Here is a 16,197-nt window from a genome sequence, read left to right on the forward strand (position 1 = left end):
GAAAAGGGAAGAGGAATGCTGGTGTTTTTTCCATATTCCCTTATCTCCTCAGAACTCCTCTTCTGGCATCTAGCATTTATTATTGCTGTGAAAACTGATGACTATATTCAGCATCCAGGACTCTTCCCACTGAACACAGAGGCACTCAATTTCAGGTGTTTTTTCATTCCTAGAACAATGCTGAAAACATTTTCTTAATTAAATGTTAGGAAAAGCTTTCCAGTGGTACCAGCAGTTGATCGACGCAATTTGGCTTCCCTAGGCAGCCTTGCTGTCAGAAGCTTTTAGCACCACGTTAGATAAGCATCTGTCAGGTAAGGATTTAGATGGAGCTTATTCTCCTCTGGGGCATCAGATGAACTGTGCAGGCCTCAACCCCATCTCTGACAACGTCGTGAAATGCTCTGTAAATTGGAAGGGTGCAGCTTCCTCTTTTAGGCACAGGTCTGAGCCAGCTGCAGAGGCACTGCTCTGAATCTCTGGAAAGCAAAGGGGAATTTTGTCTCTCTGAGCTACAGCTCTAGTGAGAGAGCAAGACTTACTCTGCAATGGCAGCTCTCACTGCTGTGTGCAGCTGGGAAGGGGCAGTGATGCCATGTGTACACAAATAGGCAGCCAGAGGGAAAGAGAGAACCAGGAGACATCTGCAAGGCAAAGTTTCCAGTACCAGCATGCATCAAATCCCTGCCCTACAGGTTGGTGAGGATAGGACAGGAGAAAGCAAACACCGAGAAGCTCTGCAGATGCTGTGACAGCATTTATGACTTATAATTTTCCAGATCAGGTTTGGCTGAGGAAGAATCAGCTGAAGAGAAACGTGCACTACAGCAGGTAGCAGGAAACAGGAGGGAGGTGCCAGGAAGCAGAAGTCACAGCAAGCAGTGGGTCATCAGCACGTCCCAAGCTAGATGAGAAACAGAAGGAAGCAGGGGGACCTCAAAGATGCTGGCAGCATAGTCTCAGCTTCACTGCTCTCACCCCTCCTTGCCTACTGCAGTTTTCATTGCACAGAGAAGAGCAAAGATCCCCCCAGTCAATGGCAGAAACTAGCTATGCTGCAGCCACCCCTGCTAGCTTCTCTGCATGCAGTTCAGCAGCTGCAAGCAGGCAAAAGAGCAGCCAGCTCTGAGGAGTGCCAGGATCCAGGCTATGAGAACACTGGAAACAAACACAGATCAAAGGGAAAAACCACGCTGTATACACAGCTGGGATTCTGCCTTCCCCTTTTAAAAAGAAATGGGCACATAGATTTTAACTGCAAGCTCTTTGTGTGCTCTTGCACGTAAACTGGGTGCATCTGTGCAAGCGCGAGCACTCACCCTGCATTTGGCCTCCTGACATTACTGAAGTGTAGCTAATGAATGGCATTCTCTGAGCTGTATGGAAGATTCCCACACAGCTGGGCAAACTGTGACTGGGCAATGCACAGCTCAACCTGCCCTGAGGAGAAAGGCCAAGTAGGTGGGAATTAAAGACAGGGAAGATACAAAGCAATCTCTTTTTAACCTCTAATTCCTGCTACACAGCTCCCCTTCTCAGAACTCAGAAGAATCCCCCCCCCCCCGAGAAGGAATAGAACCCTTCCTGTCGAAGAAATCAGCTTCGGCCTTGACAAGTTACAGTGAATTACCCAAGTGTTCGAGAAGTTGTGCCTTCAAGTAGCACTGGAAAGTCCCTCCTGAGAGAATAAGATGCAGGACATACCACCCTGAACCTCCAAGGTCATGGAGAGCCTGAGCAATCCTTCCTGCATAATCCAGATTTGAGTAGAAAGAGAGAAGAAATGCAGCACTGCTGCAGATGAAGTGTTGGCAGCTGTCTGCACTCAGGTCCTGAGACACTCTGGCTAACCAGAATCTTCACAGCTGGGGTCAATCCCAAGGTCCTCAAGGTTCATCTCACCTCTGAGCCCTCCTGCTCTGTTCCCTTTTTCTCCTGGGCTGCTCAGAGAGAACTCTACCCACACAGAAGCACCAAAATAGATTCTGACATCACTGCTGTCCACATACTCCTCTAATAGGTATGTGTTTTTGCTAGCCTTTACTCTTATAAAAAGATGTTTGCCCTTCCTCTAAAAATACATCCACTTATTCACATGCAAGGGTGGCACCCATCAACACTCTCTCTTCGTTGGGGAATCACGCTCTGAACTGGACAGCAAGGCATTGAGTGCAGGAGTCCTTGGCACTGCTCTCTAAATGATCATGCACAGCTATAGCACTGCAGGGACAAGCAAAGGGAGCACTGGGTACCCAAGCAAAGGAGCAAGTATTTATCTGAAGGTCATTAAGAGCTGTGCTTCTAAATGATTCAGATGCTTTTAAATATTCCACCCTAGCTCAGCAACCAGTCGCCCCAGCGATAGCAGGCTGCACTTCACTTTATAAGCATGACTAAGTTGTGTGCAGCTGTTTACTACCTGCCGTGATAAAACCACACCCCTATCAGACACAGCGTTATCAGCACGGACCACACATGAACTCACTGATACTACTCACAGACTCTGTTGAAGTAACCCTGCATTTCAAGCTCAAGTCCTGTTTCCGCTGGAGGTTTCAGTGCATGAGCTTTTTGTATCAATTTCTGCTGTGCGTCCACCTTTCCCTCAGCCCCTGAAGGGCAGAATTTCTTCTGCATGCAGCTACAAGATTGCTATGCAAGTGCTACATTCCCTCTCCTGCCTCAAATTCTGCAATGCCCATCTGTGAAATCCCCCATTCGTAACAATCCCTTCTTCACCTTGAAAATTCTGGTTCTCAAACTCCTGGGCAAAAAAATAAGTGCAAAAGGCATCTGGCAGAAGCTTTTCACTTTTCTCTAAGTCATGCATGCTGCTTTCTGAACACATTCTCAAAGGTAAATAATTAACAGGCAAGAGGGACAGAAAATCTTATTACAAAGCTAATGGAAAGCAATGCTTAAGCAGCAGTGTATACATAAAGGGTACCCTCAAAAGACAGCCATTAATTTTTTTGATGGTCTATTGGGCAGAAGACCTGACTCATGCCACCATGCTGAGATCCAGCAAATCCTCAGCATTCCTCCCAGCTCAGAGGAATCCCAAAACTTTCTATGAGATAGTCTGCATCTGGCAGGTTAAATGCCACCTTTCTGAAGGGGGATACTCTCATTTTGCAAAGGCACAGCAAGGATTTACCAAAGAGCAAGCAGAGAGTGCTAGATATAATCTGTATTTCTACACAAATTCAAACTCTCAAGACACACAGGGAGGCAGGTTATGATTCCCCTGGGTCTCCATGGTGTCTCCCCATCGCTATGTTCTGGCTTGGTCCTGTCTATATTATCCAGTGGTTTTATGGGAGGGGAGGGAATTCCTGACCCTCTGTTGCACGCTGCCCATTTAATTGTTTTATGGTTGTCTCATGTGCTCTTTGGGAGGAAACCTGCCTGGTCTGTTTGCCCACAGCTATGCAAACTGCTCAGCACTGTTCGCAGCCAGGCAACAACCACAGCAACAGCCAGGCAAAGCACTTTGCTTTCATTTCCCAGGCAAGGCTGGGAAAGTTTGTTGCACACCTGCTCCCAAATCAAGGGGCTAAATCATACAGCACAGAGCACTGCCACTCTCCTGCAACAGCAAAGGTACTTCACCTTGTGCCACTCTGCTCCCTCCAAACGGGAGGAGCCTCAAGGGCAGCCAGACAGCATCACTCAGCATGTCCCAACCTTGGGCAAGGAGTAGAGGCAGGTGTCTAACTCTTTGCCTCCCCTTATTGAAATATCATAAAAGGATACAGATTCTCAATGCTGTAACATCCACAACAGGAGAATATGAAAGTTTCCTGCCTACATTTCCTATTCCACACCAAGCTTTCCTTTGCTTATCACTGGGCTGCATGGGATATGTTGCTAGAGTACCTTAAACACATGCATCAGAAACAGATACAGATCATCACATACGCACAGCTGCGGGCAACATTAGCTTCTACCCCAAGCGTACAAAGTACTGAAACTTACAGTCAACATGTAATCTGCCTCAAAAACTATTCCTGTTACCTTACCTTCTCGAGGACAAAAGTCCCTGAGTGGTATTCACTAGTAATGCTTTCAGGCCCATTAGCAGCAGTAGTCACTTGAACAAGACAAGTTGTTGTATCAGAATTTCTGGCTCTCAACACTTCAACAAACAGCACCTCATGAAGAAAAAAAATTAAAAAAATAACAACAAACCTGCAAAGTCTCCAGAGGCACATTTGGGAGAGATATGGCAAGTAAGGTACCCTGATGTGACTGAAAACTGAGTCAAGAAAGCTGAATGCTTGACTTACTATTGAAGACCAGACTCGGTCTGGTTCAAGCTCAATGGTTACAGGGTGGATTTGCCTGGTCTTAATTTTTTGAGGACATCCATAAACAAACAGAGTCGGTTCAGCCTGAAGAAAAACCCCAACAACTGTGGCAACAGCCCCAAGTAAAATGTGAAGAACGCATATTTGGGAAGAGATTGAAGAACCAGAGCTGGCAATGACAGCCTCCAAATTAGATACCTTCTAAGTACATCTGACTGCTTTTATTACACATCCACAGAAGCGACCAGACCCCCTTCTGAAGCTCTGAAACAGGAAGAAGCCTGTAAAGTACTACTTGATTCCTCTTTTATTCACTGCTCTGGAGATTGTAGGTACAGGATGCTGAATGCCAGAACTCAGCCAGCAAAAGCAGGGAGGCCTTGCCGTCAGAGTATCCTTCTTCTGAGAGTGGGGTCTCCATTCTGGCAAACAAAAGGACAAATGAATTCTCAGCATCGAACCATTCCAACCAAGGCCAAACAGACTGTGCTAACACTCCTTTCTATACTCTGGGGGGGAACACACCAGAAAGTGTCCCTGTAACACATCCCAGTTGAGATGGGGTTTGTGATACTGTGTGACAACTGGCATACAACAGCGATTTTACTGTGCAACATGGCTGAAACATTTTGCTTTGAGATAGTTTATTCAAAATAGTAGTATTGTTCTTTTTCCTCTTCCTTCTCTATGTGCTATTGGGTTCATAGGGGTAGCAGAAAGATCTGGGAGCAAAAAGGAAGCCATGTAGGCATCGACTCCTCAATGCATTGCTTTGTTTTTTGTTTTTTGTTTTTTTTAAACAACAATAACAACAAAAAAACCCAAGTAAGCAAACAAATACTGAAACTTGAAATTCTGATACGAACAGTGCTGAAGAACTTCCAACAACATGAAGATTGCTTTGTTTCCTTTGAATTTTGGCATGGAAACTAACTTTCCCTTTTCAGCAGCTTTACTCAGTTCAAGATGTTCTGCTGCTCAGCAAATGTGAAACAAAGCCTTTGCAGAGTTTTGACTCTAAGTGAATTGAAACATTGCTTTTGCACAAGGGGACACTTTGCATGAACAAGTGTGGGGGTCAAAGAGATCAGATCCCAGTCGCAGCATCTGACTGCTGAGTTCCTGAAGCAGTGCAGGAAAGTAACAGCACTGTAGCAAAAGGCAAAGTGACACTAAACAACCACGACTGAACCTGAATGTATGCAGGATCAACACCTCTCTGATAACCTTACTACACAAACTAGACTTCCCTCTCTGAAGGTTAAACAAAAACAGGCATGGTAGTGTAAGTTAAACCAATCTCTTAATAGAGAGGAACATCTTTCAGCTCACTGAAAATTGTTGGTCCCAGCTGAAAATGAATACATCTGTCATCCAAACAGCAGTTGAAGACAGCTAGCTACCTCCAGCTCTTGTTCTGTGCTGGCCATGGAGACAGCAGGGCTTAGCCTCAGTTCCCACAAGGAGCAAATTGGATTGTGGCACGCTTCGACCTTTGGATGTGTCAAAAAAAGATGCATGCTCAGCTGCGTTGGCCATGTTTTGACTGCAGGGAACATCACAGGTTCCAAGCTTTATAAATGTGGAAAATAATATGTACCGTCAATGTATGCTAACATGAAAACAAAGACCACTCCAGAGAACAAATGAAATTTACTGGATTAGTTTCTTGTTCCAGCTCTCCTGGATAAATAGCAGTGAATTCAACACCACTTTGATTAGTTACTTCAAGACAAACACTGATCAGATTGCCTTGGCAAGCACACATAGCACAACAAAAGCACAATCAGCCCTGTTTACTCAGAGCCAACGAGGATTCACTACACTTGCATTTCCCTTCCCTCCATCTTCCAGCCTAGACAGCACATCCACACTATTTAATACCCTAACTATTTAAATGCAGCAGTGCACTGTGTTCTGTAGTTAAACGCTTCCCCCCCCCTGCTGATACAGACACACTCAACAAGCCCCTGTTCTGCAGAAAGAGAATCAGATTGCACCATTGCTGGGAGCCTCAGAAAGCCCCATGTTTCAGTGCAAACTGACCCAGGTCATGGTTTTCTCCCCAAAATTCAGTAGGTTTTTCCTTTATCTTATTTGCTACCTGAACTATGTAAAATAGGATAACTGTCAGCTTTACATGAGAGACCAACTTGGAGAAATCCTCTGCATTTAACAGTCTGTCTCATGTTTAAAATGAGAATGTGTGGGGGAATCACAGAAGGAAGATCCAGATGAGAGTCAGAAAGTTTAAAAACTACAGTACTTGATCACTGCTGCACGTGTCTTCTTTGCTTTGTTTCTGATCATCTCAAAAGAGAGGATCTTACAGCACTTTACTTTATGCTTTCTCAATAAGCTCACAACATTTCATCTTGACTTAGAAGTAGATCTTCACTTTGCTCATTTTTTGTTTTAAACAAGTTACCTCTTGCAGAGACCAAATCCCTGATATATCTGAATTCAGTGGTTGTCCCAATGTCTCTTTCCATCCTCAGATCTATCTTTTGAGCTACATTATTGTTACCAGAAGCAAAATCTCCCCCAATAACTTGTTCCTCGCCCAGTTACTCAGGTTTGTTTCACTTCTTTCTACTATATTATATTGCAATCATCACTAAAACAAATAGGTCAATCTAGAATATATAGAAAGACTTAAAAACAAAACAAAACAATCTGATCAATAGCTCTGTAGACATCTCTCATTCCACCAGGAGATGCAACTTGTCTGACAGGCATCCCCACGTTGGTCTACCAGAACTGCCACTTCACAGAAGAGCAGGAAAGCCACTCTGTGCTGCGCACCTTCTCCTCGCACCACACTGACCACATCCTTCCAAAACTGGCTTGGGTCTGAAACGTTCACAAGCAGCAGTTCATTCTGCTATAAGACACATGCACACACAAATTAACTTAAGCCTGAAGTTTGTTTTTTATACCTTTTGGGGAAAACATTACACTATTAGAGTTTGTATTTCACTCACTTGCTTTACTGTGTTTTCTTTCAGAAAAAGATGGGGGTATTGCTTAGGAATCAGTTTTTGGTAGGCATGTTAACATACTAAGAAGTACTATTTTAGTTATGCCTTGCAGCATACAAGAAACACAATTCTGGCTTCGTGCTTAAATGCAAGCTATGACTCATCCTGGGCAAAGGGAAACTGTAACACATACCCATTAAATAAAAAACACAAACAATTTTCCAACATGAGGATTAATGACAGATAATAACTATAAATTAACTTCAATCTTTCATAAATCAAACAAAGCCCCTTATATAAACGTCACTGCAATCTCTTCAGACAAAAAAAAAGAAAAAAAAAAGAAAAAAACAAAAATCAGTAACATATCAGAGCAGAGAGAGAAGTCACTTCAGTATTACAGTGAGCATTCGGCACCAAATCAAGCACCTCCTTAGCAAAACCACTCCAGTGCTTATGAAATGTTTCCATACTTAAGGGGCAGCTTAAGACATTGCTTTAGTTTTTGAAAGCATATTTTTAGTTACTTTTGGACAGCAGGAGTTAGACGATCCTTCAACCTGATGCACTGAAACTCCATAGCTCTGCAGAACCGAGACTAAGTTATAATTGCTTATTCAGAAAGGAATAGGAGAGAATTGTGGTTTTGCACTCATCTCCTGCTACTGCTTGAAAGAAACTAATTGTTGAAGGGGTTAAATCACAACTTAACTGAGTAGAAGGCGGCTGCTGTTCACAGACAGGAGGGGGGGAAAAAAAAACAGAGTCAGAGACCTAATAGTGGACAATTTTGAAAATTACAGTGTGTCAATAATGGAGATAACAGTGAGCCTCAGAAGGAATAATCTCAAATAATAGGGAAAATGAGCACCTGCCAGTCACAAAGCCATTAGTATCTGGGCTTTTATTTTTGCCACAGTTAAGTCTGGGGACACTGACAAACTTAAGAATGCTGCAAATAAAACAGTGAAAATCTAACTGGGAAGCAATCTCACTGACTGGGAAAACACTGCCATGGAGTTTGAAAATAAATGTTTCCAGTACAAAACTCACTGCCCAACTGTTGATAACAAACACTGCAAACCCAATACAGCCACTTTGGGGTCTGGCTAAGTTTGCCCATGCTACAGCCTGATCAGCTGCACACATCGGTATTAAGAGATCTCACCCACAGAGTTTGAAGCTCACTGCCTGCCCCGCAAGTGTGAGAACAGAAAAAGATGGTCACAGTTCCACACAGACTGGGCCTATGTGAGAAGACCGGGGTGGTACAAGCAAAGATGGGGACAACTCTAAAGCTGCGCTCAGGGCAAGCAGCATTTGCTGTAACAATTAGATATGCAAATAAGTACACTGAAAATTAGTGACGGTTTACTGTTGCCATGGAGAAAAAGGAACCTCCATTCTGGGTACAACCCATTTTCCTTCTTTTGCTGGTGAATAAAGCTGCAGAGAGCACTGGAAAATCCACGGGCCAACACGTTTTAGCAGAACCCTACCTGAGATCAGAGAGGTCAAGGCTCAAGGGAAAGCAACATAACTGAAAAGAAAATCTCCCTGCATCACCCTGGAAAGGCAGGGCCATGACAACTCTGTAGGCTACCTCCTGTAGGAGGTACAACCACAGTCAGGGAGAAATCACCCACACCATGCGACACTGCTGCTTAGAAGGCCCAAATGCATGGGAAACAGAGGGCAACATGGTATATAGAGTACTCAGCTCCAACTCTCTTGATGCTATATGGGAAGATCCTGCCTGAATTGAAATGCACAGCTGGCCATCCTTCTAATGTCCCCATCCCATCATATGAGGGCTGCTAAAAGGAAAGAAGAGGCAATCAAGTAATTTAAACTCAGCTTTCCCACCCTGGGGGCTTCTTCACAGGAGCAGCTGGCCAGAACACTGCCTTTGTTCCAACAGCCACAAAAAAACACAAACACTCCCCCCCCTACAAATCCCTCAGAAAAGCCACCGTAAGTTTATAATGGAAACCCTGACACAACCTTAACTATAGCATCCTGAATGGAAGGCGATAATCTGATCTGTGTGTGAATTAACTCCCCTTGTCTCAATGGTATTTATCTTACTTTAACTCCTGTTACAAAAGGGTTGAGTCATATAGCAGAGCTGGCCAAGTACCAGAAGTGCAAGCTTTGCTAAAACTCCAGATTCAAGGATAAACAGGCTCAATCCTAAAACAGGTTAGAGGAAAGACTCTCCACAGGCTCGCTGCTCACCAGACCTCAGAGCCTCTGGACAATGGCATTTGCTTCTGTGCTGCAGAGATTATCACAGCCCAGCAGAGGGGCGGGAGGGAGAGGGTGCAGAGCAAATGGGCTCTGCCCTTCACTTCATGGTAACACGTATTACCCTGGGCCCAAGAAACCTGATCCCGTAGCAACCTCATGTATGGAAAGTGCCCCAATCAGATTTCACTGTGTCAGGAGAGGAACAGTATTTACTCTGCATACAGATTAGTCACAAAACTGGGTCACTTCTTGCCTTTTCAGATAGCAAAAAGAAATAAAAACAAGGCTTCTTTTTCAGATCTTTCTGTGTCTTCCTCTCAGTTTTAGAACTACGTGATGCACGGTGGTCATTCACAGCCGCCTAAGCAGATCAAACAACACCTGCATGGTAAGGTTAAAGCACACTGCACTCACCAGGCTTCATTTCTTAGAATTTGGCTCATTAGCTACTTACCGGTTCTTTTCTAGTTCGTTGTGCGTAGACCTGGAAGATAAACAAAAATTTGGATTAGCCACCTTTGAACTACGGTGCTGAGAATTCAATCTCTGAAAGCTGTACGCATCCCCAGTGGTGTATCTCAGCAATAAAGCCAAACAGCCTCCTACATTAAAGCCCATAGGTATCACCCCCCAGCCTCACTCCCTGCTGACAAGATTCCTCCCCTCCTAAGTCTATATTTACCTGATATGTACAAGTCTGGTGCTACAAAATGCAGCCAAGAGACTAAAAAGCACACAAAATTCCATAGAAAAGCAGTGATTAGAATAGAGGTCCAGAAACAGCCATTTCCAAATTATTCTGCCTCTGCTACCAGCTCAGTCCAGGGCATATCTTTGTTCAGTGTCCCTATCTACCCTGTAAAAATACTGCCATCATCTGCTAACACAGGAGCTAGTGGTGCGTTCATTTATGCACATTAAATACTTGGGGACCTTCCAGCAGCACTGGCTCTGTAAGGACAACCCCGGAGACCTTCAGCAGTCACATGCTGGATTTATCAAGCTTAGTAGAACTCCAGATATGGTCAGCATTTGGGCATGAAATAGGATGACCAGCAGCACCATGTTTGCAAACATCAGCAGTGCTGAGTGGTACTTTTAGGATGCTTGGAAACCCCTCTGGGACACAAACAGCACTGTCCCAGCAGTGGCTTGCAGCAAAGTGAGTGACCCTACAAGTGGCACTGAGACCATTTGACAAAGGAGGAGGCTTGGTCTGTATACCTGCTTACAACTTCCCCATTTACAGCTCACAGCTTGAAACTGAGACCAAGTAGAAACAAAAGGGAAACAAGCAAGTCCGTTCTCCTGTCTGTGATGACTGCAAGAGTAACAAAAACAAACCTAATCAAAAATACCTAAACTTAAAGCCTTTCAGGATTTCTAATCTAATGGTGTTATTAGAAACCTAGGTGAAGTTGTTGAGGATTATTTAAAATAGCCATTTACCCAGCATTTCCCTTTAACAGAAGGTCACCTTAAAATAAGAGTAAAAGGAGCCCAAGAGCTTAATAAAAAGGATCTATTTTCTGTAATTTGGCATCACGTTTCTTCCGGAGCTCTGAGAAGATTATCCTCTATCCCCCATCTGGAGAATCCCGCAGAGAATTCTACAATTAGGGAACTGAATGGAGGATGTGCTCCAAGGGAAACCCTGTCATAATTAAATGCTTCTCTAAAACCAGGAAGGAGGAGCACCTAACAGGTGCCAGAACCTTAGTGAGGATGACGTGTGTGTGGATGCCTCCAAAAACCAACGCAGTTGAGTCTCAGCTTGCTGAGCCTGAGAGCTGGGGGTGGAAGGAAAAAAAGAAGAAAAAAAAACAACCACCAGAGCTCAATTGTAGGACAGAAAAAAACACAACAAAAACTCAAGAGTACATCTGAGCAATGCACAGCAGCACATACGATGTTCCTAAGGCAAGACAAACTCCTAAAGTAAAGGAAACTCCCAAAGCAACCGCTTTCACCTGACCCCTCTGAAAACAGGAGGTCCCTTAGGAGTGGCACCTCAATTCAACACAACACAAATTCAGTCCAGAAATTTACCAAACCCGCACTCCCCAGAGGGGCTAAACCACCCCATCTCCACACATCTCGGGTGCAAATCTACACACTGGTGGCTGAGCTGAGGCCACCAGGGCCAACATGTTCTTTGGAACACGTTTATGGATCTTATTTACTGCACGCTCCTGCAGGAGACTTTGCAGCCTTCTTGGCTATGGCATTAGCAGTTATAAAGCCAGAGATATGCAATGGCTTGAATTCCTATATTATTTCGAGCCAATTATCAAGGCCAGCACTGAAAGAACAAAGTTTGGCCCACTGCTGTGAACAAAATTAAAACAGCAGGTTCTCCATACTCCTCTCACATATGAGACTCTTTATTACCTATCTGCCTTCTGATGAACAACACCACTGAGAGGGGTCAGAGGCTTTTCACCAAGTCAGGAAATTTATGCTGTGACTTTTAACCATATCGGTGACAGGGAAAAAAATTATTAAAAAATCACTTCCCTCAAATGCAGCTACTACTGCAGCTGAAAGCAAAGAAAAAAATCTCAGCTACACTGAATAAATCCTATGGGAACGCTGCCTCTCACCTGCCTATGCTTTGCTTAATTTTACTGGGGACACTTGGACAAATTTAATCTTTCCTTTCAACCAAGATTAGGGAAAAAAAATTAGCACTGCTCCCCAGCACCACCACCACAATTCACTGCCTCTTGTTCTCTGTGCCAGTTTTCCTTTGCTCAGATGACGGATACAGAAAAACCCTCTCTCTTCTCTGTTCATAATTCATTTTCTGTAGCTTCTGATCGAGATTAATCTTCTCCCCTTCTTTGGGGCTGCACATGTTACTAAGATTTATTTGGAGTTAAACAAGGACAGCATTGACTGCAAAAGTGGAAAAAAGCATGGGAACCTCTATTGCCACTGCATTAGAAAACAACTCAAATAGGTACAGAAACAAACGTAGCTGGCCTCTAGCTGAGATGGTCTCATCAACCACAAGCCCATCACTACACTGAAATCAAACTCCATCCCTGAGGCCAACACCAGCCCTCTGAGCAGGTTGACCAGCACAGCTGTGAGCCATTGCAACACACAGGAAACATTCAGGGTCACTCTTACAACAGCAAGGAAATGGCGCACGCAGCGCGATGTTGCTCTGCTGCTGCTGATGGTTGGGCACTGTTTGTGTCATGCAGTAAAATGAGGACACCGCTGCTGAGCATGGAGTAGAACAGGGCAAGCAGGTCTTGCCCTGCCTGCAAAGCTGAAGCCACAGCCATGCAGACACAGACAGGAAAACAAAAGCTCTCTCTCTCTCTCTCTCTCTCTCACACACACACACACACACACACACAAACACACACACACACACACACTTTAAAAGCAGGTGTCTACAGCAGTCAGTTCTTTAATAATAAATTCAAACCATCCATATTGGTAACTTTCGCTAAAAACTCAAGTGTTACATAAGGAGGAAGAGCCAGCTGAATGCATTTTGAAAACAGCTCAGGAAGAGATCATGAAAGACTTGCAGAAGCTTAACATGAAGGAGCCAAGAAAACAACAGAAATAGGAGAAAAGTTCCTACTACACTTTAAAAGACTAAAGCTGTAAGAGAGGAAACTGAAGTTTATCCATCTCTACCCCAGATACCTGGAAGTCCATACAAAATAGCAAGCAAAAAGGAAGCACTTATAAGTCATGGCAGTTCAAGGTCCCCACGAACCAACCTCTTTGCATCAGTTACTGTGATTATCCCTGCAACATTGCTACCCAAAGTTGTAGCAAGGTGCTGCTGAAACACTGAACTACCTCAACTCCCTCAATGAGACACTGCAGATCACTGAAGGCTTTACTTCACTGTCTTCATTTAAATAGAATCCCCCCCCTGCCAGTGCACAGGCAGCTGAAATCTCCCCAAGCACAGGTAAGGCAGCAGAACAGCGTCAGGGAGGAACAGGCTCTAAAGAGCAATGAATTAGTTTGTCACTTCTCTACTGTAATTAAAATCATAAAGCTGCCACATGACATTAAACACAGCTGACCTTTGTGTTTTACACATTTGATATTGATAAACAGCCCAACAAATGCACTGGCAGTATATCTGCATTTTGTTTTGATGTCTCACCGAGGTAACTTTCCTATAGGGAAAACACAACAACGAGGAGTCCTGCAGTGATGGCACTGAGACCCAAATCCTGCTGTGTGCTCACACCCAGCCTTGCTCTGGGTGTGCCTGGCCCCAGGGCAGCTCAGGGGCTGCATTTCCACCACCCAGAGCTCTCTCCAACCCACATCCTTAATCCAACACAGAACCAGTACTCATCTTCCAAGTGATATCTAACTCACTCCACCACACTCTGCTTTAGCAAGAGGTTAATCAGTAAACAAATACTCCATCTGTCTGCAAAAACTAATGCACAGTTACCTGAATCATGTTTAGCAAAACAGAAAAAACATCCAGAGCAGGGCAACCATTTTCTCTTACTTCATTCTGCCCATGCAGTCATTTCTGCATCATCATAAAAAAAAAAACAACCAGCAAAACAACCCAAATCTCCTCCTTCATTCTCCAGGCCTTTCCCACATTCTGCTTCTGTTGACCCCCATTCACTTGGCCACCAACTTCCCCTTCAATAAATGTCTTCTACCATTCTCCAAGCCAAAAATCAAACTACCCTTGTGGAACCAATGAACTAAGGTACTGCCCTTTCTTTTATGCAAGTCTTTTCACAGAAAGGACTGCTATTAGAAGCAGCCAGATGACAGGACAAAACAAACAAAAAGGAAGGCTGATTAATTGCTTTGTTCTTTTTCACATCCACCTGTGTCCACAAAAGCAAACCTGGCTGAAGAATCCCTGTGTTCTGCCAGTTGCAAACAACACTGGATCAACACTGTGAGCTATGCATGAAACTAAATGCACAAGTTGCAGGCTGGGAAGCCTGCAGGAAAGCTCTGAGAGCAGCGTGGGTTGAGGCTTTCAGCCCAATGGTAGGGCAAGTGATAGATAAGTTCACAGCTGCTGCACGAGTCAAATCTTCCTGCCAAGGCAAAGATGAGCAAAGGCTGTACCTGAGGGAGCTGTGAGTCCACCTTGCCTGGGGGAGTAACCCACCACAAGTACCAGCCTCAAGCCCAACAAGACTCACCTCAGCCTCACTTAGCAGCAAATTTAACAAAACATCTCTTTGCAAGCAACACAAAGACAAAAGGTATCTCAGTCACTGCTATTCCATGATCCTCCTACACTGTGTGGCCTCGATGTCCAAAGAAAAAGCTTCTCCACGAGGAACTGAAACAAGGAGACAGAACAGGCTGTTTCACCTGCTCACTGACGTCAGTGGAGATGCACCAGATTAACCTGGCCCCAGATTCTGGCTAGTCTTTCTGTTGCTCTTAGACTGACATGGTATCAGATTCCTCCCAAGGCTCTGATCAAAGCTGTTTTCCCAGGATCAAGTCAGACAGTTTCGAAAGTTCACATTCTCAGTCTCCAGCAGAGAAGGGGACACAGCCATCCTGGCATCTGTTCCTGTTTTTTCATCTTTGGAAAAGGAGAAATGGCCCCACCATGTTTGCATCCCAACAAGGAGAAAAGAGCTCCTTCACGTGGTTCACGACTGCAGAAAGTCACCCACCCCTCTGCTTCTACACAGTCCTGGAAGCCTCCTGCAACACTGTCAAGCACTACTTCATAACACACACAGCACTCACTCCTCGAAGAAGTGAAATCCACGCAGCCTTTCTCAGTTTGGAACCTACTCCCATAATCACGTTTCTGTTTGCAACACTTTGGGAATTAACTCTTCCATGACACTTTCTGTGCAGGAGGGACACACAACATGGAATAATGTTCCCAAGGCCACCCAAGAAACCAGTGGCAGAGTACTTAACCTCGTTCCCTAAATGCCAGGGTGCAGCAGGGGGTTGCTGTTCTCTGGCTGTCCCTGTTAGGTGACCCCTAACAAGGATGTCCTAGTGCCACCTGACTCTTGGGTCCAATTCAAAGCCTGACATAACCATTGTATGCTACAAGTAGAAAAATCCCCACATAAATCAAACCTAAACAAGCCCTCATGTCTTACTCACCAGCTGCCAAGTGAACCAGCCCTACTCTCAGACACCACTGGATAAAGTGACAGAGAATCCCCTGAGGAGCATGCTGTCCTACTGTCACTTGTTCTGCTGCCTCAGCACAAGGAAGGAGTGACAGCTCTCTCTTGCTGAGCACCACGAGCTTCTCCCAGCCCCAAAGCTGGGCTCACCAGACTCCAGCAACATCCCAATTTAGCAAGGCAAGGTGGCTCACTGCAGCATATGGCTTTGCCAAGCCAGGCTACCAAACAAGAATACTGTTTTGCATTCATTGCTGCAGCCTGGGGATCAACAGAGATGCTCCTGCTTGCTTCCTTTCCAACTCTCCAGTCTGGGAGCCACGTGCTGTCATGGCCCTTCTCCTCTGCCACCTGAGACCTGAGGTGCAGAGCCTGGTTCTAGCTGTGGGAAAACTGCCCCACTGCATACACTCCTTCATGCAGCACCCTGCGTGGCCAAGAGGAACTGAGTTTGCTGAACAAGCAGCTATTCAGTTTTTTGTTTTCTCCTCATTGTTCAATGTGTGGCCTCAAGCCAAGCCC

General features: G+C 44.8%; 1 protein-coding gene across 3 annotated transcripts in view; it reads right to left on the reverse strand.

Moving 5' to 3' along the window:
* The window catches only part of MXI1 (MAX interactor 1, dimerization protein), a 51,430-nt gene that overhangs the window by 15,824 nt on the left and 19,409 nt on the right, over nucleotides 1-16,197 (reverse strand). For all 3 annotated transcript variants that reach the window (XM_052676821.1, XM_052676823.1, XM_052676822.1), the window contains exon 3: nucleotides 9,996-10,025. In XM_052676821.1, coding sequence (XP_052532781.1) covers nucleotides 9,996-10,025 — 30 coding nt within the window. The remainder of the gene's footprint in view (nucleotides 1-9,995; nucleotides 10,026-16,197) is intronic.

Source organism: Tympanuchus pallidicinctus, unplaced genomic scaffold (assembly GCF_026119805.1).
Source record: "Tympanuchus pallidicinctus isolate F22 unplaced genomic scaffold, pur_lepc_1.0 scaffold16, whole genome shotgun sequence".
NCBI lineage: Eukaryota > Metazoa > Chordata > Aves > Galliformes > Phasianidae > Tympanuchus > Tympanuchus pallidicinctus.